Source organism: Dermacentor andersoni, chromosome 3, assembly GCF_023375885.2.
Source record: "Dermacentor andersoni chromosome 3, qqDerAnde1_hic_scaffold, whole genome shotgun sequence".
Taxonomy (NCBI): Eukaryota; Metazoa; Arthropoda; class Arachnida; order Ixodida; family Ixodidae; genus Dermacentor; species Dermacentor andersoni.
In genome coordinates, this window is record NC_092816.1 from 115,461,467 (window position 1) to 115,487,370 (window position 25,904).

At 47.8% G+C, this 25,904-nt stretch overlaps 1 protein-coding gene across 2 annotated transcripts; it reads right to left on the minus strand.

Annotated features, from left to right (window-relative positions):
* LOC126539270 (uncharacterized) lies at positions 1–25,261 on the minus strand. 2 transcript variants are annotated; one of them, XM_055074815.2, is made up of 8 exons: positions 25,140–25,261; positions 21,604–21,792; positions 13,290–18,492; positions 9,923–10,105; positions 8,521–8,745; positions 7,078–7,328; positions 5,373–5,507; positions 1–4,908 (listed from the first exon to the last, which is right to left on the minus strand). In XM_055074815.2, exons 2-8 carry the CDS (start codon positions 21,768–21,770, stop codon positions 4,515–4,517), a joined length of 6,558 nt encoding a protein of 2,185 aa, XP_054930790.1. In that variant the 5' UTR covers positions 21,771–21,792; positions 25,140–25,261; the 3' UTR covers positions 1–4,514. The 2 variants fall into 2 exon arrangements, with proteins under 2 accessions (XP_054930790.1, XP_050042017.1); XM_050186060.3 differs by having other exon boundaries at positions 4,589–4,908; positions 5,429–5,507.
* Positions 25,262–25,904: the final 643 nt, after the last annotated feature.

Here is a 25,904-nt window from a genome sequence, read left to right on the forward strand (position 1 = left end):
TGTGATAGCACGGCAACTTTATTTGAAGACCGTTACATAAAATCTTCGAGATATCAAACTGTGAGCATGTCTCTTTCATATACATCACACTTATACTTTTCTCGCAAGTTTAGAAATAGCAAAACAGTCAAAGGCTCACATCAAACCGAGCAAGAAACACAAAGCAAAAGTAGAAAAAAAGGCAGTATGCCGTAGACACGCTGCGAATAATTTTTGAGCCAGCCCTCAACACGAAACATGATGAATCAGTATCTCATCAGAATATATTGTTACTTAGCAATATTAATAAAATACTGAACATATTTCGAGCATCGCATTTGTTCTTGAACAAAGCACGTCACGCATGCTATGACAAGCACAGCTGAGGCTACATCAGGCTTGGCAGAGATATGATAATGTACAATTTGGTAATCTGGAAGTTAATGTTCACTCGTGATTGAAGTGCGAAACGCAATGCAAACTGCGATATGGTGCTATTTATACCCAAGCTGCCATAGAGTAGATACACTGCGAGCACTTGTTTGTACAGTGATTCTCACACTTTTCATATATGTGCCTAATCCCTGAATCAAGATAAAAAGCAACGTACAAAGAAGAATCACTGCAATTGTTTCATTATGTGGTGCCTGTATAGTAACGAAGTTTTCACAGACACACACAAAAATATATTTAACAATCACCCTGGAAAGGGTTGCAACAAGATCAACAGCCCGCGGGAGCGTCTTTTGCATTCGGAAGTTTGTTAGAATCTACTGGTACAATTACTACAATATTGGCAAGCCCATTGGCGCGAACTTGGGCACCTCAGGAGAAGGTCTGGTTCCAAAAAGACAGACTGCATCTTTCTGGAGCTAGAAGACAAAAGAAGCTGAAGAAAGCTTTACTTCCTAAGTTTGTTTTCAATTCTTGTCGGCCTTTCTTCAACTCTGAATAGCGCAAGTCGGTCGCGATGAGATTTCAGTGCTATTTCCACTCTCTACTAATGTTGTTAAAAAATTCGTCTTTAATTAATTGCCTGCATTTGCCATCATGTATGAGTGAGGAGCACTATGCCCCTCAAAATACAGATTTTACAAGATATTACATAACTTTGTAAAATTTTCTTCCAATATGCTATACCCTATGCGCGCTAGCGTTATCATACAGGCAGTCAGCCGCATCGCCGTCTATTCAATGCCACAAGTTTAAGTGCCGTTTAGCGTCAAGAAACTATCATAAGACCATCCTTATCTACGTAACTGGCATGTTTAAAAGGTTTTTCGACAAAGCCAACTGCCGCTTAGTTCGTTTTCTTCGTGCTTTTTTTTTTTCAGGAAAGGACACGTTCAGTTGATATACACTCAACCTTGGAAGCGATGTTATGCAAGAAAACCACGTAATATATATGGTGCTCTCGCTAAATTAATATAGGCTTCCGTACTCGTCTCCTCGTTTACAGTCAAATCACAATAAATGAGTCGTAGTCATCTAAGAAAGATTTCCCCAGAAAAGGAAACCTTATGCGTCTTAGTCACAAATTTGTACTGGAAATGCGGACACCACCTCACTCTACGCTTCTGCTTGTGAAGAAACTGGCTAAGGAAACAGTCACTGGCAGTTTGAGGCTATGGTGCTTAGAGGTGTCGACAGGGCACAACACCTACCAAGACAACACAGAAACAACGTATACGAAGCTCTACAACGGCTGTTTTAACTCATTTGCGTAGTGCAGGCCTATAGGAGGTCTTGTATGTTGAGTTTGACACGTTAGCCATCTTTATTTGTGAGCGTTTCTTGTGTGTGTGTGTTTGTACATTTTCTGAATATTTTCTCATCTTTCTTCATTACTCTCTTTTTTAATATTCCACCTTCATATTTTGCCCCAACCACACGGAGTAGCATGCCAAGCGTTTGACTTGACTAGGATGACACTAAAATCAATATTAAGTGAAGTTGAATTCGTAGGCTACCACTTCAGAATACTAACTAAATAGGTTAGTTTTTTCATGAGCATAGGTTTCATTACCCAGGAGCAGCCTACAAACTAGAAAAGTTCGGCGACGTCCACTTGGCGTCCGAGAACCAGCCTCCCTTCATCCCCCTGGTGATGTCATATCTTGACAGCCGTCTACAAGCTCAGGCCTAGTTGTTTTGTCAATGAACAAGGAATACATTTCATTTAAAGCAAACATTTAATAAGCTAAGTAGTTGTGATTTTGCTCTGCAGAAGAAGGTGCATAAACAGGTGAGGTTATTTTGAAATCTCTGACACCACCTTGATTTACCGGTGATGCGTTTGTGCCCCAAAATTAAAGAAAAGGAAAACTTTGACCTTAAAATTAAATACAAATAGAGTCTGAAAAGAGTCAGAGAGAGCAAGGTCTCGATTGAATTACAGATATTTATTTACAGGGTTTGAAAGTGATACTTCGTCCAAGGTCGTTTCGTGTTACTGTTTATTGTTGCATTAAATGGTCGCCCTCATATGAACTGAAGGTTTCCCGCTTCCTTAGGTTGACGACAGCTGAGAAAGGCCGCACCAATCGACGTAAAGTACAACACTCGGATATGTGCGCATGAAGAAAGAGCGAAACATCAAAGTTATCCGCTGTGATTCAGCTGTTTGCGACAACTTCGTGTTTCTGCTGTTTGCTAAGCGAATGGTGCTAGTACCTAACGAGAGGAAATAACGCCTGGACGTAGTGCTAAATGCCCCACCCTATAGGCACATAAAGATAACGCCATAGTTCGTCGAATTTTGTATGCTGCAGCAGTTATAGGCGAATTTCCGGGCTCTTGGTGAGTGGAGAACGAGGAATGAACCTTCAAGCTGATGCAAAGATAAGCGGCCAACTCAGACATCAGAACTACGCGTCCGCGCTTTGCTATCCGAAAGCTCTGTCGTGGAGCATCTGCAGCGCGAACCCGTTGATGCATAACTCTTATCCACAAGATAATTTTGGCTCACACATTATCAGCTCCATGCCTAAGAATAATTATGTGGAGTAAAACGCCGCTGCTAAATTCGCTCGTATCGAATTGTTGCTGCACTCCTTAAGCGGGTCCGCTTGCTTACGTACGATCTGAAGCTAATTGTCTGACTGGCAGCTATCTTAATCACGCGCCCCTGATTACGCACGTTCATATGCAGAGGGCGTCACCGCCCCTGTATTCTCATATCGCGCCCATTTGGCACTGCTTGCGATATGGAGTCGTTCATTATCAACGAAGCGCTGTCATTGCTCAGCATGACTGTTACACTTGTGGTGCCAGCCTCACTTTTATAATGCAATCGTCTGCAGGCATTTATTAATAACTGTACTCCGTTACCTCTTCCCTGTGAAGGGTCTTGAAAGATCGCTTTACCTCCAGGCTCTAGCACTTCATCAGAGGTGCGTGAGCATTGTGACGAGCTGTGGGCAGAACATCTGTACACATCGCACATGTACATAGTTTACCATACACTATCATCGTCAATTGGACTAACTTTCTCATTATCCTTCGCCTCCTCGATTTCAACGACGTGTGCGTAGGCGAAATTATAGACAAGATGCCTCTCTACTTTTGGCACATTAAAAACGTTCTTTCGCTCTCGCAAGGGAGTTTGATAAACGGAACAGGAATTTTTCACACCATGGCACATCATCCTCCACGCTGAAAAATACGGTCACGCATCTGCCTATGCAACGCCTCATTCTTCCATTTCGCACAAAGAAAATAATCTTCTCGCCATGACATCACTGCTGTTGTCGGGTGCGCAACTGCATTATTCGCAGCAATCACCTGTCAACAAAGAAATGCAATGTCGGGAAGCTCTAGTCTTAATGACTAGAGACTACTTCATTGACCTCTCCACCGCCAACCATACGCGACCATACACAGCCTGCCAAAGCTACAGGTAGGCTTTTGAATTTCTGGCAGTCGTCCTTGACTTCAGTGTGTCCGATGCTGAAGTAAGTTTTAATCGCATCAAAATTGCGCCTGCAAATACATGGCACGATGTAAGCAGTTTCCCTAACCTTATTTATAGATAACCCCATGGCAAAGCAGGTAACCTGCTAGTGTTCATTTTTGCAAATTTTAAACAATGGTGCCCGCGCACTCATACCTAGCTTCATATTTCCCATTTTGATATACGTCTTGACAAAGCGTGCAGTATGTTTGTTGCTGGATCCGACAGTTACTTGGAATATTTGCTTGTGAAGAAACTAAACACGAACAAACAGGCCTATCACTTTCGCGTTTCGAGCACGAACCTTTAGAGAAAGTCTTTTTCTAGTGAATTAGCTGGAAGCGTTCCTAGTTAACCTGTGATATTGTGGCATGGTGAATGTTTCGTTGACAGGGGTAATATTTATATTAAACTCACATTTCTCCTTAGCAAACATAAATAGTCCCTTCGTTTCTCTCGTACAAAGATTGGTGTAACTTCGATCACACTTTCTTTTAGCAGGGGCGGCAGTTTTATCGCGCAAGCTTGATAAGAAAAGGCAATCCTTATTTTGAGTTAATATCCGGCCTAAAATAAGCACAGTTTAGGTCATGCGTACTCTCAGCACAGTGACTGACATCGTTACGTTGCTAAAAGTATTTTTTTTTTTTGCCACGGCAGAACAAACAATTCCCATTAAACGCGACGTGTGGAGAATTGTTTTGGACTCCGTAATGATCAGAGATATGACCACAAGAGGCAGGGAGATGTCACATGACGCAGCAGGTATCGTCACCGCACAGCGGAGCCACCTGACAATACTCCGTGCGGTGACCCCTAGCGGCAGTGGCATCGTCCTCGAAGCTGCGGTGGCAGCGCCAGCAAAAGAGGCGTCTGCAGGACCAGCAGGCGTCCACCTTGTTGCTGGTGTTACGCTCCAGGCGTGCCTTGCATGACGGGCACAGGACCCGCTTTCCGGGATCTTCGTTGAGCCATGACTGCGGGTAGGCAAATGAGAAGCGAAAGCATTTTGGAGAAAGAGAACAGGGGTATTAAGTGCTTTCTATATCGAGAGCGTTACTATAAGCGGAACCATTCTGAAACCGCACTTAACTGGATGGACGTTGCATCAATATTCGAGGGAAAATGCCGGCGGACAGCTTGAACGTATCTCTATGGAAATGGTTATCGTTAAGACGAGATTTTAATTTATGAGAATTTGACGCTAAGAGGACACATCCCTGAAGACTTACTATAACAATATACTGAGGCTGTGGGAGCCGCTTTGGTTTCCCCAAAACTGGCATGGGACTGCATCATGGACACGGCCGGTCTCTGTGGTCTGATTCACGCGCATCAAGTGTCAGACGTTAGAACGATACAGGTTAGTGAGACACTTATGGAATATCAACGACATGAGCTACGGAAATGAGAGCACTAAGAAAACCCCTCGAGTGCTCACGTTCCAGCGCAGTGGCAAGCGCGTCGCCTTTTCACGGTTCCAGAGTGCTTGCATACCTTGTCATTGGCACTATTCGGCGACATGGAGTCCTTGAAAGTGGCGCACGAGATTCCGTAGTGGTACAGCGACCGGCAGCTGCAGGAAAACGTGCAGACGATGATCATCGCTGTGTGTTACACTACGGATGAGCCGCAAGGCGCGACGTGATAACGAGGCTGTGGGTGATGTTAGTAATACTGAAGGTGACAAAGGAGATTACGTTTCGTGGTTCATGACTTACGCAAATCAGGTTGTGTACATAACCACCGTCATTATGAACTTGCACGTACGCCATGGGAACGCAATATTTGTGCTCGGCGGCAAGCTTTGTAGACTTTTCGGTGGGTTACGTCACAGAAAGCGGCGAGAGTGAGCAAGAAGCGGAACGTGAGACTATGAAGCCGCTTTTTTTTTTTTGTTTACAGCTTAAGTATTTCGCTATCTGAACTGCAAGTCGCAGGAACGAATGTGTTCGCAAAAGCGGAGGCTCCACATTGATTTACACGTGCATGTTTCATTGATGGTAGTTTGACATCTTTAGCTGGTCAAGTTGCGTCCAAACTCAGAAGTTAGTCTACACGACAACGAATAAAGAAAAAAATAAATGGTACCTGAAATCGTGCAATAAAGATCATATTTCAAATCTAAGGGCACCCTGGAGTCTGTTTTGACGTTAGCGCAGACATTAAAAGGGTGCTAGAATAGAATAAAGCAACGAGGGCAAAAATAAAAATGAACCGGAACGAGGAAAATTATTGCATTTTCGCAGGAGAGTTTTATGACGTGTTGTAAAATGCCACGAAACAAGGTGCCTTCGAGTGGTTTAGAAATCCTAAATCCAAACTGAAGCTACTATTTCTATTGCCGCAAGAAAACGAAAAAAAAGAAGGCACCAGAATTCTTCATGGTGTCCACGTTTTCGTCTTTAGAGCATTTTGCACTACAGTGCTGGAAGACGGCCTAGCATTCGATAGTGTTTAAGTCAGAAGACCCGTTGCTACAGCTTACATGGTGCGAGAAACAAACTACGGCTGGGAAGGTGGCACCAGTCCCAAAGCGGACGTCATTCCACGATTCTAAAGGGATGTGTGTAGTCTTGAGTAGAATGTCTCTCTCACAGTTAATCGACATCGTATGGCTTTCCCATATCGCTCTTCTCTCTCTCTCTCTCTCTCTCTCTCTCTCTTATGCTGAGGACTACCATGTTAGGTCGAATGATATGTGTTGAGAAACGCACTTGCAGGTTTTGCCCATCACTTATTATTACCCTAGATTAATTGACAGTGCCGAAGAATAGACTGACTTCATGCTAAGCATGGTGGTAGCACTAGAGTTTCGTTCAAGAAGCGTACTGCGTCTTTACCGTGAGAAACAACCCACCCATCGAGATCAAAGGGCAGGGTGGCGGGAACAACGACAAAAAAAAAAAGGACGAACAAACGCCCCCCCTCCCCCCCCAGCATTCCACTAAAGTTCACTGGAAGAATCCACCGTAACATCGTCCTCGGCATTGTCCTCATTGTTGTCTTGAATCCTACGTGTAACAGGAACGCAGGGATTCCTACTGTCATTATGGCGGCAAAAGGGGCACCGCGCATGCGTTTTGAACGGGGTGAAATCGGTCTATTGCAAGTTTCAGAAGTGCACCAGTGGAAGCTCCACTCACCGGAAGCAGACGGCGTTGTTGCATCCGGGGCAAACGTGCACGTTGCCCAGGACGTGCACGCCCTGTGTCTCGGCGTCCATTTTGGAATCCAGCGCAAAGTGGCATTCGGGTGTCGGACAGGGCAGCCATCTTCCGTCCAAGTCCGCTGCGACGCTGCACTCGAACGACCTTCGTGCGAGGTCACTCAGCAAATCCTGGTTGTTGCTCGTCACGTGGGTAATGTCGGCTATCGCCCACGGTGAGGCGCAGTCCTGAAGTCGCGAAGAATGCGGCACCGACGGTTCACTATTAGTGGAATCAGTAGGAAACGAAGATTACACTCTAAGGAAAGCTTGCACCCTTTGGGGGCTATCTTGTCGTCAAACTAATAAGAAAAAATTCCCTTGCGTGCCTTTTCTTTCTTTCATGCTCCGTGCCCTGTACTTTCAGGCCCCAAATGGTGCGTACGGATTAGGATGACAGCGTTCTTGATGGAAAAATAGGGAGTGCCGAATGACAAAGAAAGGAACTGCATGTGAGATAGATGAGCAGTAATGCTTGGGGGTAAGATAAGCACTAAAGAGTGTAAAACTTTTCTTTAGAGTGTACCGAAAGCACAGATGACGCAGTGATGAATATACAGCAATCTTTTAAGTGACATTGAAAGACAGTTTTAGTGACGCAATAGCATTTAAGGCTGCCAAAACATTGTTTGAAACGAACATTTTATGTGATTTTTCACAAAAACTGGTGTGTATTACTGGAGAGAGTGGAACTTGGGTTTTATTGAAAATTTCACGCTTCCCACCGGTGCGTCAGTGCGCCTTCGCCCATTTAAAAGTGTCTTGTACTTGGTTCGTATTGCTGTAAGCTATGTTGTGCAAACTAGTTAGGTTGGATGCTTTCTTTCCTTTCAAATTCATTGAAACCCACTTTTAGCGATAAGCGGTAGCTATACCGAAGTAGACGCTGCATATCTGTGTTTCCCCATATATTATATGGTACATGCCCGATATATCTACAGTAGAGGGGCATATGGACAATCAGTATGAAACCTTGTACGTTTTCATATCATATATGTTTCATGTCATATATAGCATGCGCCACGTCATATTTAGGAACATACGGGTCAATATGAGATCTCCACAAGTTCATATGGGACCACAGGATACATTGCGCGTAAGTTTTCTCTACGTGTGAAGATTAGATGCGTTTACCAGGTACTGCAAAGAGCGACGGTGTTGTGCATGGTGTGGAGGGCCACCAATATCTGCATTCAAGTACTTGTAGCAGCCCAATTTCTACCGGATAGCTCGCATATTAGTCTCGAATCAAGAGGTCCTTGAAATTCGCCGTCAAACTTTGCGCTTTCCGTCCTAATGAAGAAATGTTGCTGTTATCACAGAAAGATGGAAAGTAAAGATTTGGATAGCTGAGAAGATCGCTTTCATGAACATTACGCACCTTTTCGAAGCACGCCAAAGGCGGGGAAGCTCTCTTGAAGACCAGCAGCAGGCACGATCCACAGTGCCAATGACCGCACAGCTCGAGACGGTGTCCACTCCCCGAGAGCCGGTCCTTTTGAGCGTCGCCTGGTGGCAGTCGGCAGATGGGGCAGCGCTGTCCGGCATCGGCCGTCGATTTTTCGTCCACTCTACTCTTCGGCAGCTGGCTCACAAGTCGTTCGGCCTGCGTCAACAACAACAACAACAAATGACGAGAGATTTGTGACCGAGTGGACGCGAACTGTTCCTTCAAGTCGCCACGACATTTCGCAGCGATGCTGTTAAGGGGTGTTCCGGCACGATACTCTTGCAGTTTGCGTCGAAGCAACGAAAGTGCTCGTACGGCCTGGGCACCGCAGAGAAGGCGCAGCCAGACTCCGGCGTCGCCACAGCCGGTGCGGCATCCAGGAACATACATCGGCTATTACGGAAATAATAGAAGCGCATAGCTAGGATATAGTGCACCCTTTAATAAGGTTTAAGAAAGCCTAAGTATAGCGACGGAATTGCAACACATAGTGAATCGTCTGCCAAGGCTTGAGTCTTGCAAAAACAGCCCTTATACTTCGGGCGTATGCAAGAATTTCTTCATCGGCATCTTGGCTGCATTTGAGGAATAAGTTGCTCGCATCGGCTCATGTCTTTGAAGGTTTTCTCGAGTGAATCGCTCGAGTGATGGATGTTGATACAGAGGTTGATGAATGTGAACCACTCATTTTATAATGCAGTGCTTGATGAACCGTCAGCGATAGCAAATTTCTTATTTCTTTTGATAATGGCACAAGCATTTGCACATTAGGGGGTAGTATTCTGAGAGTTTAAAGCTTTCTTATATGTTAAAGGGGCGGTATCCTAATCAGTTGCTCGACCACGTGAAAGCATGGTGCTTCTTTTGATCTCACTTGGCGGTGAAAGTCGTATATTTTGCGCCGGTAAGAAAACAAAGAAAAAGAAAGAGGCCGCGGCGACGAGAAGGCAATGACGCGAGCAGCCTCTATTGTGTAGCGACAAAATAAACTTCGGTGCGATGAAAAAAAAAAGAACGAAAAATTTTACCGGAAAGTAAGCCTCAGATTACGGCGGTTCTAAGGAGATATCTGAAAGCTCAAATTGGTGGACTTTATTTCCGCAATGATGGTCTGTAAATATGAAATTTTTAGTGCACCCTACGAACCTTATACTGTGACTGTTTTTAAGCTCATTTTCGGTTGGGAAATATGTGACTAGCAAAGGCAAGCGATTTCGTTTATGCGATACACCCCTTTACGTTTCTAATGCGTGGATCAGTTTTACGTTTTCAGAGGCTCAGTTTTTTTACGTTTCTATGTCTTTGCGAATTACTGCACTTGGTAAGGCCTTACCTCTCTGATGGCCGCGTCTGTTCCAAGAATCTCGACCGTTTCGAATTGCCCATCGAAGGTGGCAGCATCCAGCTTGCATTCTCTGGCTAGATACCAAGGGTCATCGCCCAATGTGGCGATGAAGGACTTCAGCACAGTAAACCCTTCTCCGACGAGTGCCAATCTCTTCCTCTGCCGCTTCTCCTGCGCAAAAAGTCATGCATTGGCTGTTAACTTGCGATCAACGGAAGTTCCTGAACAGGGCTTCTACTGCTGCTGCTCGGAAGGTTTGTTTTAGGCGGCGGGGGTGAGGTAAATCAGTTTTTTAAGAGAAGCTACGAGAGAGTTGTTTTGTGCGCAGCCTGGTTAACCTGTCACAGGGAGGAATCGCATAGAGGCCGAATGAAAAGACGGGGTAATAGACAGTCCATGCCTTTCACATTTCCAGGTGAAAGGAATGCAAGCTAAAATAAAGTAGGAGGAAGAACTACAAGTGCCGATTACGCGAATTTCCGCTGGTTATTGACACCGCTACCGCGCAATTTAAGCTCGAGATCTCTCAGATTTACACCTTAACAACATTTGTTCATTTTCGTGATCCGCTGCTCATACTGTTTCAGAAATCGTTTGTTCTCCCGTTTTCAGTTTCTCGCGCTCGCATTCAGACTTGCGCTGACGTGCCGACTTGACCGTTGCGGTGGGAACTCTCTTGTTTTCCGCGCCAGAGGTACGTAAGCTTACGAAGAAGAAACGCGCAGGACAGTCACTGCTAGTTTACAATATCTACGTTTCTTTTCCCGCTGTGCAACTACATCAGGAAGTCGTAGAAACTCGCCAGAGCTTCCCCTCTCAAACAAGAGACAGTGCGCGAAAGACTACTGCATATCACCACAGTCAAAGATGAAGGCGTTTTGCACTTGGAAGGCACCTGTTGTACAGTAAGTGCAAGGATGACTCATCTAATTGCGTGGCAACAAAAATTCGGCCGTTTAAAGGGACCGACCACCGCACAAGACGTGTTCTGAAACGTTGGAAACCGCGATTCACAGGGCTTGAGTAATCTGTTCACAATTTAAGTAGGCCTTATTATTTGGGGCAGAAAGCTGCAAAATGAAAACGGTATGCGACGTGAACTGGCGGTCAAACATTGGTTCTGATAGATGGATGCCAGCACATTACTGTACGTAGGTTGGCTGTTATTAACTGCACAAAAGCGATCGTTTAAAGTCGGAGTCTTCATGACACACATACATTTGCGCTTTATTGTATGAGTATTACGAGATTAAAGAATTCACGCTAGCGAGCGGTGCTGCCTCCGTGGCAGCGAGTGGAACGGCAGACCCTTGGGGAGTCGTAGTGTCACTGGGCGCACATGAGTGATTTTGCACGTGCGCGAGTTTGCGGGCGTGTACCCGGAGTTCTGTGGTCTCGCTGCGAGATGCAAAAGACTTCTGGCTAATGTGCCATAAGTGGGTGCCAGCGTTACATGAATAGCATTACTGGCGTACCCTATACCGGTTCCCCCAGTGCCGGCGCACAATCGCTTATAGCGCTGAATTATTACTATTTCCGGCGTGTTTCCAGCGTACGAACTCGAGATCATCATGACGAATGAAGACAGCAAAATCCTGACAAAGAATATTCGACTGCGTTTTGGGCACGCTGACCAGTAAGAATTCCGCTGGAAAAAAAAAAAATATCGAATACCGCAGAAATTGGTTATCGGTCGTTCAGAAAAACGTGCCAATATTGCAAGTCGCTGAGCTGGTGCGAGGCGAAAGCTAGCAATTGCCACTTATTGCTACTCATTTTGGCTTCAAAGATAGTTGTTTCTGCCTCTCCGCTGTACTTTGTAGTTAGCGCTGTGCCTCCATTTGCTTCTATATTCTCCACTTGCTACAATAGGAAGTTGAATGACATTACCTGAACGCAGTGGAAAAGACGGTTACTGAAACGCAATTTTTGTGGGTACAATTACAAGCAGTTGATCTTAAAAACGATAACCTGGCCATATTATACATTTTCAGAAACTTTCACATCATTCGAATCTGTAATTTACCAGTTCTTCAAGCAACGGTTGCCACTGCTTATATTCAGTGTTGCACATAACTATTTCACTTCGAGAATAAACGTTTAATGACAGTATTTACTTTGGTTTTCGAAGCCGTGTTCTTCGTATTCGCGACGCATGCATTGCTACGTTCAACACAAGCGTTCTAGTTTTTATTGCTATGGTCTCATAGCGAGAGTGAGGTAACTCACGACACCACTCACATACAATTTGGCCTTGGGGACGACACACTATGGAAATACAAAGAATAGAGCCTTGCAGGGCTTTCTGTAGTACCACATGAATTAGCTAATTATAGACAACTGTAGGGCATTCGAGAAACAATACGCATGCCATAATCGCACGCAGTGCTAGGTTATGAGATTAGCCTTGTTTGTGAGATTTAACCATTCGTTAATTTTACGAAGCAATATTTAACTCAAGACTACGCTAAAGTTTTTGCTGAAGCACTGACAAAGCCATAGTGCATCAGAGCTAGCTGCCACTCCTGACCATCAATCTAGATTCATACAGTGAACCGTATAGTCAATTCAATCCGCGAACGAGCTCGAGGGCTAAACTGCAGCAGATGGCGTTATTCAGTGGCACTGGGACACGTAACACTAGTCCGCGGAGCAAATTGGAAACGCGCTGCACAGCCTGCATTGATGGGCATTTTTCTAACGATAGATTTCACTTTTCTATACATTTGGCCATTCACCATTACTAGAACATGGCTCGAACGCTGCCGTTGCTGGCGGGTGGGCCCTTCAATGCGGCCCATGGTGAAAAAAAAAACGAAGGAGAATGCGGATGGAATGGAGCGTGATAAATTCCGAGCCCAGCTGTAATAGCAAATATATCGACGCGACCTCGCACCGAAATGTACAGATGTTTACACCCTGAAGGGTGTTCTCGTGTTGCGCTGGTAACACCGTTACCGTTAGGGTCTTACGAAAATTATAGAAGACGACAACAGAGCTCTAACTAGACGTGTGATGACAATAGTTGAAAACTATGTAATCATTCTGACAGCTTTGGGCGCACAGAAATATCCGGCAGGAGAGTTTGATATCTCTCGCCGTAAAATTCTCTTGCTGGATATTTGTGTGCGCCCAAGGCTCTCAGAACAATTACATAGTTTTCAACTACGCCTTTTGTCATCGCACGTCTATGTTGGAGCTCGGTTATCGGCCTCTATAAATTTTTGTAAGGCCTTAATGGTAAAGGTGCTACCAGTGCGACAAGAAAAAACCCGTAAGGGAGTAAACATTTTTACAGTGCATGGCATTAAACGGGACCGGGACTGCTCGGTCCTCTTTGTTTTCGGCAACTCACCCATGCCTTGGTGTGCCTCCTCAGCATCTCGCTGGCTGCCGCGACGAGCTGCGCTTCGCCCACCAAGCGGGCCTCGCCGGGCTTGCGGTACACGTAGATGCCACCGTCGGGCGCCACGGCCCTCAACACTTCCACGACTCGTTCAGGGCGCACGCGGGAGTCGACACGCGGGGCGTCGGGGCCCAGGATCATCCTGTTGAAAAGGTGCACAGCCTTGTGAAAATCGTTGAGGTTGTTAGCCTTTAGCTTGACCCGAACCGCGCTTTCACCGCAGGGTGTCGCGTCGCACTTGATGTTATCCTCAGGACGAAGTCCTTCTTGACGACGAAGCTCCTCTTCGATTTGGCCCTGAATCGCTTCGAAGAAGGTGCATGGGAAGTACAGTGTTTCCTCCACGAGAATGTGTATGGCCATCGGCAACGTGGCAACACCTTCCTCACCATTCCGATCGACGGGAACTGGGGAGCCCCTGAGCAACGTGCAGGCGCCCTGAGCTGCGTTGGGATCCTCGAAGGAGAGCCACCCTTTCTCAATATAATCTTCCATCCTCGGAGTGTTGAGAACCAGTTTGGGACTGCGTTCACGGAGTTCTTCGTCAAAGAGTTTCTGTACAGCGTCCCCTAATGCTCGCAGCTTCTCGACAGGCGTCTTGCGTGCTGCTTCACGTACGAGGCTTACCTTCTTCACGTCTACTGATAGCGACGAGCGTATAAGACCTTCCAGCGCCGACTGGGTCGCCGTCGAAGGCAAGCCCGTGATGTACAGTTGGCAGGATACCTTCTTGTCGCGATGGATAGTCACTGTGTTGTTGTCAAAGCGGACTCTGAGGGGCAGCCGCGCCGCCACGCGGTCGTTCGATGCCTGGTCCGGTAACTGGGCAAACGCGGTCCCCGAGCACAGACGGCGCGGTAGTGAGATTTGGGCGTGGAACGCTGGTCTCCGCTCCCTTTGTTCTTCACGGTAGTCGAGAGCGCCACCCTTAACGGTTACTTTTAGGTCGCCGCCCTGTTCAGAGAGCGCCCGGTAGGCATTGTCGGCTTCTCGTGCCGTTTTATAGGTGATCTCAAAGGTGGAGTCTTCTTTCATGTACCGGTACAGGACTATCTCTCCCAGTTCGTTCACCCTTCTGCAAAACTCAGAGTGGGTCATCCTCACTTCGTACGCTAGTATAGTCCGGAAGGCAGCCGGCGCGAGTAGTTCGTTGACGTGACCTCCAATGCCGAGAACGGCGAGCACGGGACGTTCTTCGTAGGGAGATCTAGCCGGTGTGAGAAAGGCTTCCCGGTCCTTTCTGGACAGTTTTGTTACCTGCTCGCTGACGATGCTCCGAAGGCACTGTAGAGCTTCGAAGCAGTACTTTTCTTGTCCTCTTATCACGACACACTGTCTCGCTGCGTCCCGTTCGAGGTGACCCTTACTGTCATCTGTGGCTATTCGCAGCTTTTCCTCAATGACCTGCAGCGCGCTTGTCGAGTTGAACTGATGGTTCCAGATCAGCTTTCCCACGGGACCAAACCGTTCCACAAGTTCATGATTCGTTTCTTCTGCACGGTAAACTTCACCGGTCGGTTCGCGCTTACAAAAGGACTCTGGCAAAGCGGCGAAGTTGAGCAGCTTTACCGTGTTATCGCCATGAACTTGAGCGAATAGACAACAGACGACGTTCTTCGGCTCTATCCCCTCGGTATCAAATAGCGACAATGGTGATACCTGCAAGTGATCGCCCAAAGTGGGGTGTTTGTAACCGTGTTGGTCCGCTTGCAACAGGCCTTGGGGGAAAGACTGTGCAAGCAGTTCACCTAACGTGATTGTAGCGTTTTTCTCCTCCTTTGCTGAATCGGCACCGAGATTTCTGCCTTTGAACTCGGTGAACTCCTGCTGGATACTTCGAACGGCGTTGTGAAGGTAGTTCATAAAGGCTTCGTTCACGTCATGCACATCGCACCAAGAGCTTTTCATTTTCTTGGGTACAACCAGCCAGTTCTTGTACAGCTGAATCACCCCTGAAAAGACGCTGGATCCGTCGGACACAGGGAAGTCGCGCTGATTTCCGCCTTCTTTCAGCGGCCTGTAAGCCACAAGCAAGTCTTCGAAGACAAGGAGTGAAAGTAGGATCGAGTCCAGGGACGGAGCCTTGCCCATTGAGCCCAGCACAAGCATGCCAAGTCGCGGCTGTAGACTCGTCTGACACAGCCTAGCGCCCAGGTCAGTCACTTGTCCTTCAGCGTCTAACGCCCCGATCTGTTTAAGTGCAGTCTTTACTTCATCCAGCAGCGTCTTAGGGAGCTCATTGACAAAGAGAGCGTCGGAGGTCTTCTGTTGGGTAAAAAGACGAAGAACTATGTCCTCCAAGTACTTCGAGCTGTGTAAGTGAGCTGGCGATAAAGGGACTAATGCTGCTTTACTGTAGAGACGGTAGCAAGTCCCGCATTCGTGTATTCCTGCTAAAAATCTTCTCTCTTCTGCCTCAGTTTCAGTGACGTAAGCGAGCTGCATGACGAAAATACCAGACCGGTAAACGGTCTTCAGCGTTAGGCCACTGTCAACGACGCAACGCACACGCAGTGCACTCACGACTGCGTCGGGACATTCCACGGCAAAGATCACCCTCCAGCATCCTTTCCGCAGAGGGTCGTTCTTGAGAGGAAATTTTGTCCAGATAGAGGACAATACTTCGTGGGCAACAGCCACGTCAAACTTTTCCTCCCGCATTCTCTGAACCAAAAGGCCATCCGCAAGAATAGCGTCCGCGAGGGATGGAAGAAACACAAGAACGTCACCGCCGGCCGGTGCTTCTGCCGTCTGGCAGAATTCGAGAGCTGTGCAGACACATGCCATCACTCTATTTGTCGGCTTGCCTTTCCAGATGACATCTACTGGAAACGTGAGGACGCACCGGATGATGTTCTCGGTTTCTAGACAAAACGCCTCTTGGATCCGTGCGCAGACATCGGACTGATTGCCGCACAAGACTACACCGACTTTAGACACAAAATATTTCTGGATTATTGTCAGCACAGCCCGCTGGTAAGCGGTGTCTTCTTGCAGCTCATCGACGATGATGGCCTGGAAGTCAGAGAGTTCCATATCGCGGCGAAGAAACTCTTGAAAGAAGTGTCGCGCGCTAGTGAAAACAACTGCGCTTTCAGAGTTGACCTTTTCGGTAGTGCTGAGCCAGCAATGCACGGGTCCCAATCCACTCACAGAGCCTGCGCCTTTCGAGCACTGCTCGGCTGTGAAATCACTGGCTTGTACACTAAGGACACGGAAGTTCAAATCTTGCGCATACGACGCCACTTCGAGTGCTGTTTTGGATCCCGGTGACGACATCAGGAACACTACTTGGCGCCCAGACAAAGTTTCGAGAATTGTTGATTTTACGCTGTAAACGACTGAGCCCCTTTTGAGCCTAGCAATTTCAGTGGCTGTGGCGTCGTCAGCTTGTTTAGGCGACTGAGGCAAATCAGAAATGATCTTCAAGAAATGGGTCAGCTGAGCCTCGTAAATTTTGGCCTGATATTCATACGCCGCCTGTAACATTGGCGCAGTTTTTTCGTCTCCCTGGAGGCTACGAATTCTTTTCCTCACAGCTTCAAGTTTCGCTTTGTGATTAGTTATTGCAGATTTAACCTTCGAAGCCCGACTCGGCTGTTCTGGTGTTAATTTTTCGACTTCTTGAGTGGTCTCCTTTGAAATTATTCCTAAGCAGACCGGCACGTCCTCGTCATCCACTAGCGGATCGTTGAGAGCTTCAACTGCTTTCCTCGCCTTGGTCGCGCTTGGATAAACGAGGCACACGATGTCTTTGCCGCCGCAGGCAACCTCAAGTGTAAAATCCTGTGGTACGTTGAGGTGCGACAAGTACTCTTTCCAATATACCGCGTTCGTAGGCTCTCTGGGAACTAGTAAACCCACTTTCGTGCGGAAGGAAGGCTGCTCGCCTGTCTCTGGGGCTTGATTGTTTATCTTCGTCACTTTCTCTATCATTTTATCTTCTTGAACACGGGCGCCGACAGACGCAACACTCTTCTTCAGGTCGCTCTTTCTTTCCTTGTCTTTGCCTTCGTTTCGAAGGCCGGATGAAAACGTTTTGGCTGCCTTTGATCCATAGCTGCTTTTGAGGTCCGCCAGGAACGCGCTGTAACTGATGCTCTCGTTCGCCGCGTCCCTCAGCGCTCTCTTGGCCTGTTCGTTGTGAATGAGCACAACGTCGATGTGGTCCGTGTACCGCATCTCGTGTATTTCGGCCGCGAAGTCCACGTCGCCCGAGATGAGCACGATGCGCGAGCCTGTCAGCTTGTGTGCGTCCGAGAAGCGGCGCAGCACAGTGCGAAGCTTCTCGTCGGCCGCGTTCTTCTGGTCACCCGGAACGTGTATCACCGTCACCAGTGCCTCGTTTAGCTCGGCGATCACGGCAGGGCTCATGCGCGCGGTATCGCAGGCGACGACAAAGTCCGCCTCGCGGTATCCCGCGTAGAACCTTTGGCGCACCTTGAGCACGATCTCGTACGCCGGAACTCCGTTGGGCACCGCGCAGTTCTCGATGTCCCAGAAGACGCTGATCATGCTGGTCAACAACGAAGCACCCGCCGCGAGCGGCCGGCACGGCTCGAAGCTGACGTCCCTCTGCAACGGAACTCTGCGTTTGATGACAGCTTCCGTTCGGTCGACCAAGTCCTTCCGCTCGCGAGAGGAAGCCGCATTTTCCCCGTCGTTGCCATGCCGGGCGGTGAAGCCAGCGTGTCGGTGCGTCGCGAAGTCGCCGTCGGCGTACTGACTCCTGGCGTCGCTGACCTCGGAAACGCTGTGCGCGCAGCTTTCGGAGAGCACCGACCGGTCGCAATCGTTGTTCATACGACGCACAGCTCGTTTGAAGTGCAGCAAGCTCTCGCCGGCGGTCAAAGGCACGTTACCCTCACGACGGTGGCCTGCAGTGTCCAACCAACTGCTCCACCCACCGCCGCGTCCTCTTCTCGGATGTGCAGCGTCTCGAGGAGACCTACCGCGGTCGTGCAGCTCACGACCTCGTGGTCCGCCCGCGTAACCGTGGCGGGGCGGGCCGTGCTCATATCGCTGGTTGTGGTAGCCGCCAGTCCCGCCGTAGCCATAGTGCTGACGCTGGTGAACATCGGCGGGGGGACCCGTTGGGTGTCGGCCTCTTCGGCTGGCACCGTATTGCCATGTGGGATCGTAGTAATCGGGCCTGGGGAGGTAGAAATACGTGCTTAACTTCTTGGAGATACCATAAGAAAGTTCAATGAAGTCGCATACGATGACAGACGTGGCTAAATTAACCACGGTTTCATTAAGTTGTCAGTTCTAAAGCAACGCTACCTTGGCGAACCCTCACACACTTAGCTGTCCTTGGCTGCTGCTGCTGCTATGTGCTGCTGCCTTGCTGGATAACTCACACAGAAAATAAGGGCTACATGATTTTGGATGGATCTTCGATCTGCAAGGTCAACAAGCTAATGATGTAACCGTTAGGCCTCGATCGCATGCATAATTCTCATGTGCCGAAACAAACTGGCTCTTTGAGGCGTTTTCTGAGTGCGTCCGGTCGCGTAGGACGCGCGACGGCATGGGCTCATACTCCAGTTTCTATCAGGCGATAGACACAGAACTAAACCGTGCGAATATTCACGCCCCGTGCGAACATCACATCACATTAATGTTGTAAAGCATGCGGTTCATGACGATAGCACTGCATTAGATTACACGTTGCATAGCATGTAAATTTTTCGCAGGAGTGTAATCATCAACGCGTTGTTTTTGTAAACGTTTAAAATATTTTACTGTTGGTTAGAGAAATATTAGCGCTTTGCTTGGCTGGTTAAGCTCTGCGCGAACAGGTTGGCTGGACCGTGCAGACCAATCAGGCAGCTCACGTACGTCTGCGCTAAGGTACCTTCATCAGCTTGAGTTTATGCCTCCAGTCATCCGTCGAAACGCCCAGCTCACCTGTAGTTACCGGAATACCAGACACGTTCGGCGCTGCGACAGAATGCTCTCAACGCACGCTGCTTCAATAGCTCTCGCTTGGGATCGACTGCCAAGCAGCTGGCGGAGAGTTAGGAAATACTTCGCGCGCTCGCTCCTAAAGAATCGGAAGTCGACGACATGACGTGCTATCATGACACAGAGCCAGTGAAGGTAGAGCTTAGCCCCCGATCACTCGGCGAACCAGTTGAGGAGAAAATTCATGACTATGGGGGAGGGTAACTTGTAATCGTCCGTAGCTCTCTTAATATGAGACACTTCACACAAACTGTGGTGCGAATGATTAAATTTAGTTGTGCCCTACTGGTCTACAAAATTTGTACGAGCCGTTTCAGGCGCCCTTTAACAAGACGAGCGTTGCATCTGCACAATATTTTAGTACTCTTCTTAAATAATATCAGCGCTATGTGTTTGTGTACTTCCATAATCACTGAATGTTATTCGCTGTCCTGAAGTAGTTAGCACATATAATTTCTGTAGGTGTAGCTTACATAAGAAATTTAAATTTATATTATTCGTTCATGGCAGCTCATTTGCAAAAAGAAAGTTCCAAGTTACACTTCACGACACGGCAAAAGTTGCCTCGTGAGAGCAGTTTGTTTAGATCTAGGTAAGTAGAGTCGTTTCTACACTCTGCCGTCTCTTTTAAATAGTTACTAGTGTAACAATTTGAACTAAATATATTTGCTTATCTAGAAATGCGCACTAGACAAGTATAAATGAAAATGATACTCTAATTTATAGTTCGTTTTCTTTTACTGGAATAAAACTAAGGTGAATATTTCTGCCTTGTTGCCTCTATCGATCCTTTTATTAATGTTTCCCCGGATTGCTCGTTCATTCGCTCTGATATAGCGGCACGATATTCCGCATAGTGATTTCGTTGCAGATATACTTCGTATCCGCCATTAGAAAGTATTTTAACTGGCTTTGAACTTGTGCAGCTGCCCAGGAAGCTTTTACACAGAGACCCCTCGGTCTGTATTCCTGTATACACGGAGAAATACTTAGCTCGGTGGTTCATATCCAAATACATGCAAAGGGAGAAATCATTTTACTTGGTACTGACTGCAACATATTTGTTGAGCCTTACGTGCCTTGAAAGAAAACATCTAGTGGCTTGTGGGAGATAACTTTTCTTTTTTCGCTGGCAATGTGTTTTTAAAAATTGTCGGGAATTGCCAAGCATTCGGAAATCAAAGCTACCAAACTCACAACCGTGTAACTTAGCAATGAAAAACGACATCACAATTCTCTACACCCTTGCACACGTTTCTGCACACCAACTGCCACCGAGAATAGGTGGTCAAGGTGCTTAGACTGCGGCCACGCACACCGGCAGCAGAGAAAGCCGCGCGTGCACGGTTGAAGTTGCCTGGAGCAGTGGACTCAGTGGTGAAGGTACAAAGCTGCCTGTGAAGAAGCGCGTTCTTCTGGCTTACCACGTATCGGTATGACACTGCTAAAACTGCTTATTGCCTCTGCGTTGAAAGGGAGTGCCGCCGATGTTAGTCCGCTGTTGTAGCAAAGCTCCTCTCGCGCACGTGGAGAAAAAAAGGAAGAAAAAGCTGAGGCGGGTGTAGAAGTTGCTGGAGCTTATTGTTTCCGGCTTTGCAAAGAACAGCTGCAGCGGAGCCCAACGCGTAGCCGCCGCGGTGGCCTGGCGGCTATGTTGTTGCGCTGCTAAGCACGAACGCGTGAGAACAAAGCCCAACCGCGGCGGCCGCATTTCCAAGGGAGCGAAATGCAAAAACGCCCGTGTCCCGCACATTGAGGGCAGGTTAAAGATCCCCTGGTGGTCAAAGCTTATCCGTAGCCCCCCACTGCGGCGTACCTGATAACCAAAGCGTTCTTTTGGCACGTAAAACCTCAGAATTCAATTCAAAGCCAAGTGCGTAGATGTTCTCTCTTGTTTAAAAAAAAAAACGGTTGTCCGCAGTCGCAAATGCCAAGGAGCTTAATGTTTCTGAGAATGCGGTCCATGCTTAAAAGATTTCGCGTTCATTCCACTCACTTCATAGGCTCCCGCCGTATGTCATTTCATGCCACGTAGGCAGCGCATCAGTGCCCCCAAATTTTCGTCAGGGGAATTCCGAGAACATCTGGAGCTATTGAAACAGGCACGTTATATTCAACTAGGTACAGGGTTACCAAAGCCGGCAAACACACAAAGCCATATTGCGTTCACTGCTGCAGCCTGCTTGCATGGCTAGAAAGTAACCACTCGAGCATTGCTTACCTGAATCTGACACTGACTGAATGTAATTAAGAGTTAGTATACTGAATTTGGCAGACAAACAACTAACCGCCGAACCTGTTTGAGTAGCTGTCGGCTCGCAAGTCCACCTGGCCTCCAAATCTTCCTCCGCGAGTTGGCGGTGGTCCGCGAAAACCGGTTTCTTCAAACGCACCTCCGCTGGCTCCATAGCGGTGGCGTGCCTGGTAGTGGTCCCTTGCCCGGTAGTCACCATGTTGATTCATAGTGTAGAGCAGTAGGCACTCACTAGCGGCGTAAGAAAGAGCGCAAGTTACTTTTGATGCACGCACGCACACAACCAAACCTAGAACGTACGAATCAAACAGTTATGTGTGGCTATATATCTTAATATATACTGTAAGCCGAAAGGCTCTTTACGATTGGGACTGGGCTCCTCGGTTTCCTTTCGTCTCGTTCATGTGTATATATATGATGATGAAAATAAATATTCACAAGTTCGAGAACAACAACAACACCATTAATTTACAAACGCTTCGGCCAGGGACAGGCCTTCATCAGAATGGCGATAATCAGAGTGACTCTGATGGAGGTCGAGCCACCAGCCGAAACGTTTGTAAAGTAACAGTATTTTTTTTCTTGTTGAACGTGTGGATATTTATTTGATTATTTTTTTCTCCGGGTTCAGGGAACATTACTTTTCGACTTTACATCGACGTACACCCTGCAAGTGACGTCATGGACGCAGCCTCTCACCGTCATCATCATCATCAGCCTGGTTATGCCCACTGCAGGGCAAAGGCCTCTCCCATATTTCTCCAACTACCCCGGTCATGTACTAATTGTGGCCATGTTGTCCCTGCAAACTTCTTAATCTCATCCGCCCACCTAACTTTCTGCCGCCCTCTGCTACGCTGTCCTTCCCTTGGAATCCATTCCGTAACCCTTAATGACCATCGGTTATCTTCCTCTCACCGTGCTTGTCCACAAACATGGCGGCCACAATAACGTCAGTGAATCGCATGGTTGCGTGCGCTATCGTGAACAAGTGAAACGCGAAAAGCGAAGCGCGTGCCCGAAGCGTGGGTATCCAGACTGCGCAGTCGACGAGTCACCCTTGTTAACACGCGTGCGCATATACGGCTTTCACGCAAAGAGCGGTGAACTCGCCTGCTCGCGCCGTCGCCTATACACCACATTGATGGGTGCTTGTTTCCTCCTACGACCCGCAGCTATAGGATGTAGATTTGCGTCTCGTCCCGCTTCGCCACACAGCCTCACGAACAACTAACTAGCCCAAGCCATCACCTTGCTATATACGGGACAGCTACAGCAGCAGGGTGCGCAGCCCCACGCTCTGCGTGAAAACCACGTGCGTGCCCATCTGGACAAGGATGACTGGCTGATGCCGCGCTTTATATACTACTAGTTGTGCGTCGCACAGAGTTTTCTTTACAATAGTTACTATAGGGAATTCTGGCCCTGCGACCTTTCAGTCACAATGGGAATGATGGCGAGCACAGGGACTTGTCTCATCTTCGTGCTTGTGGCCTGAGATGTTCCTGCGGTTTGGTTCAGTACACTTTATCTGCCTGTATACACAATGAGCCTTTACGGGTTGTAAATCACTGCATTGTTTTTTTTAATGCAGAAGGAAATAAGACCCTGCGATAATGCCCGATCACTAACAACTAACTGCAGCGGTACTGCCTGTCGAGGTGACCAAATCGACACGGGCCGGTTTGCCCGCGGGGAATTGTCCAGGATAGGAGGATTTCAATTGACGATTTCAATTTCCAGGAGGAAATTTCATTTGGCCAGGATGGCAGCATTTTTAATGGATGTCGTTTTTTACCAGATTACCAGTGTTATCAATTTGTGTTTCGGCGCAAGACGTGTGGATCGTGCTGCCTCGTTTCTTTACACGTGATGAGCGACCGAGCAAGGACACGCAATAAGCAACGACCCAGCGCTACGTCTTTCGTACTTGCGCATCGTTTATAATGAGTCAATTCGAACTTGCATTTATTCTACACTCACGTCTTTAATTCCACAGCATTACATATGCCCCATCACGCGAAAATCCGTCGGCGCAGTCGTCATGACCGAAAGATGGTACCAAAAATAGCCGACAGCGCAAAGAGTAAAAGACACGTCAAAAGGTGCTCGGATGTACGTCAAATTCCTCAAGGCGGTTACTGTAAGTAAAGTAAGTTAATCGCTTTGAAAATAAACGTGGGTAAACTACGGTCTAGTTTGAAATCGAACCCGGACCTTCCGGGTGCGAGGTGAGCACGCTTTCCCGACGCCACTGCGGCTGCACGGCTCTGGCTCCCAAAGGGTTGCTGAAAATAGCGACCCTTCTTCACAATCTCTCTCTCTCTGACTAATGGTCTGCCTAGTGTGTGCCTCATGCAAACGTCACGTCGCAGCCATCTGGCTGACTAATGGTGTGGCCTAGTGCTTGTGTGATTGGGCAAGTGACGGCACAGCCAGGGGAGTAGGTGGCGCTACGTCATGAGTGTAACGTAAGTGCGTCCATTGGCGTTCCGAGGTCAAGAAACGATACAATGCTTTCGCATTCCCACGCGTTAGCAGACTTAAGTGTCTCTGCCTAAGTTGTTTATTTACGCTGTAACCTAAGAGAGCGGCTGCGATGAATTCAGTGCAAGCCATTCATGTGTTGGTACTGCTTCTGTTGCCACTACCAGCGAGGGGTATGTTTCCATGCATTAGTTCCGTCCGTCATACTGTAATAGATAAAGTTGCTCAACGTGACTCATGCACCACGGGTATCAGCGCCGATGACAGAACAAGCTAGATAGACATAATACGAGTGCTTGTACGATCTTCTATGGCACGGCATTCCATGGCATTCGATAAAAGACTATCCCGATTTCGTACTCCCGTGACTCATTCTTAATGTTTGAACTGTTGGTTTCAAATCATGCATGCAATTTTTCTGCGCATTACGGAAACAATAAAACGGCGCTTATCCTACAGTTATTGCGCATAACCCGAGCTTTTACGCAGAGCCAGCATTCTACCGACAGCGTCGCTTACGCTGATGGACATTTTGCTTAATTATGAATACAACTCGGCTAGCACATATCCACGCGATGTGCGCGCGCCATCTTGATGGCTTCGGCAATACAACTGTTTGTAATGTCATAAGACAAATGGCATGCAGGTGTGAAATTGCTCAAAATTATTGCACTTCATTGGAAGGCCTAAAAAAGAAAACAAAGGTGACTTTTGAACCCGAACACACCGCAGCGCACAAGATAAAACGAGTACGCGTTAATCTTTCAGAGGTGTAGACCTATGCACTACGCGACAAAATGACAATCATCGCAGATTTCGGTCCTTGTAAATAAAGACCTTTTACAGGCCTGCAAATTATTTTTTCCCAATCTTGTACTCAGGCGAACAATCGGTTTAATCTTGCACAGGGAAAAAGGCCACCCGAAGCGTGTGACTGCGCTACGAATGGGCCATGAAACTATACGACAATGCCTTGTTCCGCGCCGAAGAATCTCAAAGAACCACGGTTTGAAAGTAAGGCCTACTGCAGGATCAGATCGCTTGAACACCGACAAGCTGTATGAAGCGAGAAGAACGTCCTCTCAACTCACCGTCTTCCAGCAAGTGTCGCGATTCCATATGCATCTGGCGACCGTGCTCAGTTCCTGCCGACGTCCCTTGTGTGGGGCTGAGGTGAGCGCTGTGAAAACCGTGGCACCGTCGCACAGCGAGGCCGCGGTGACGAAAGGATATCGCGAATATCGGCGGCGGACATGCGCTGAACGGCTCGCGCGCTGATAACCCCTCGGCGTCGCTATAGAGACGTGATTAGTCTTGAAGGAAATAGGCGATCGAGAGGCGCGGCGATGTGATGTCTGGCTTATTGCAGTGTGTGCGCGAGTAACATATGCGTGCGTGCTGAACGCGGGCAGTTCTGCAGTAAGGATCTGCTATCTGTGACTGCAGTTCAGCTGAGCCGCGTCGCGTTTCTACGCGAACGATTCGCCATGGAGAGCGCTGGGCGAAGCCCCTGTGATGTACGCGATACGCTATTAAACGTTGTGGTAGAGAACGCAGCCCGCGAGTTTGACAGTTTTCTTCGATTGAGCTGCAGTCAGCGTGCGGTCCAGCTTTTCATGCTGAGAGTATAGCGCCAGGTCACGTAGCCTATAACGATCGGAGCGTGAGTACCTCGTAGGAGACGTAACGCGTTCGCGGTGCTTTCTAGACGTCGTTTATTGCGAGACCACGTCCAGGAAGGATAGTTAAACCACGACGCCACATGCAGTTCATGACATGAGGGCGATTATGGGGAAGGCCCTTAGATATTGCATTCTAACGCTGCCGCAGATCAGATAAATCTTGCCTTATCAAGT

Bases quoted from the DNA above. Each gene is read 5' to 3' on its own strand.
- LOC126539270 (XM_055074815.2), bottom strand. From the start codon at position 21,770: ATGAATCAACATGGTGACTACCGGGCAAGGGACCACTACCAGGCACGC. The intron at 8,746-9,922 runs GTAAGGCCTTAC...TTGTTGACGCAG, and splicing joins CAGACGCGGCCATCAGAGAG to GCCGAACGACTTGTGAGCCA. The intron at 4,909-5,372 runs GTGAGCACTCGA...GCCTACCCGCAG, and splicing joins GCTTGCCACTGCGCTGGAAC to TCATGGCTCAACGAAGATCC.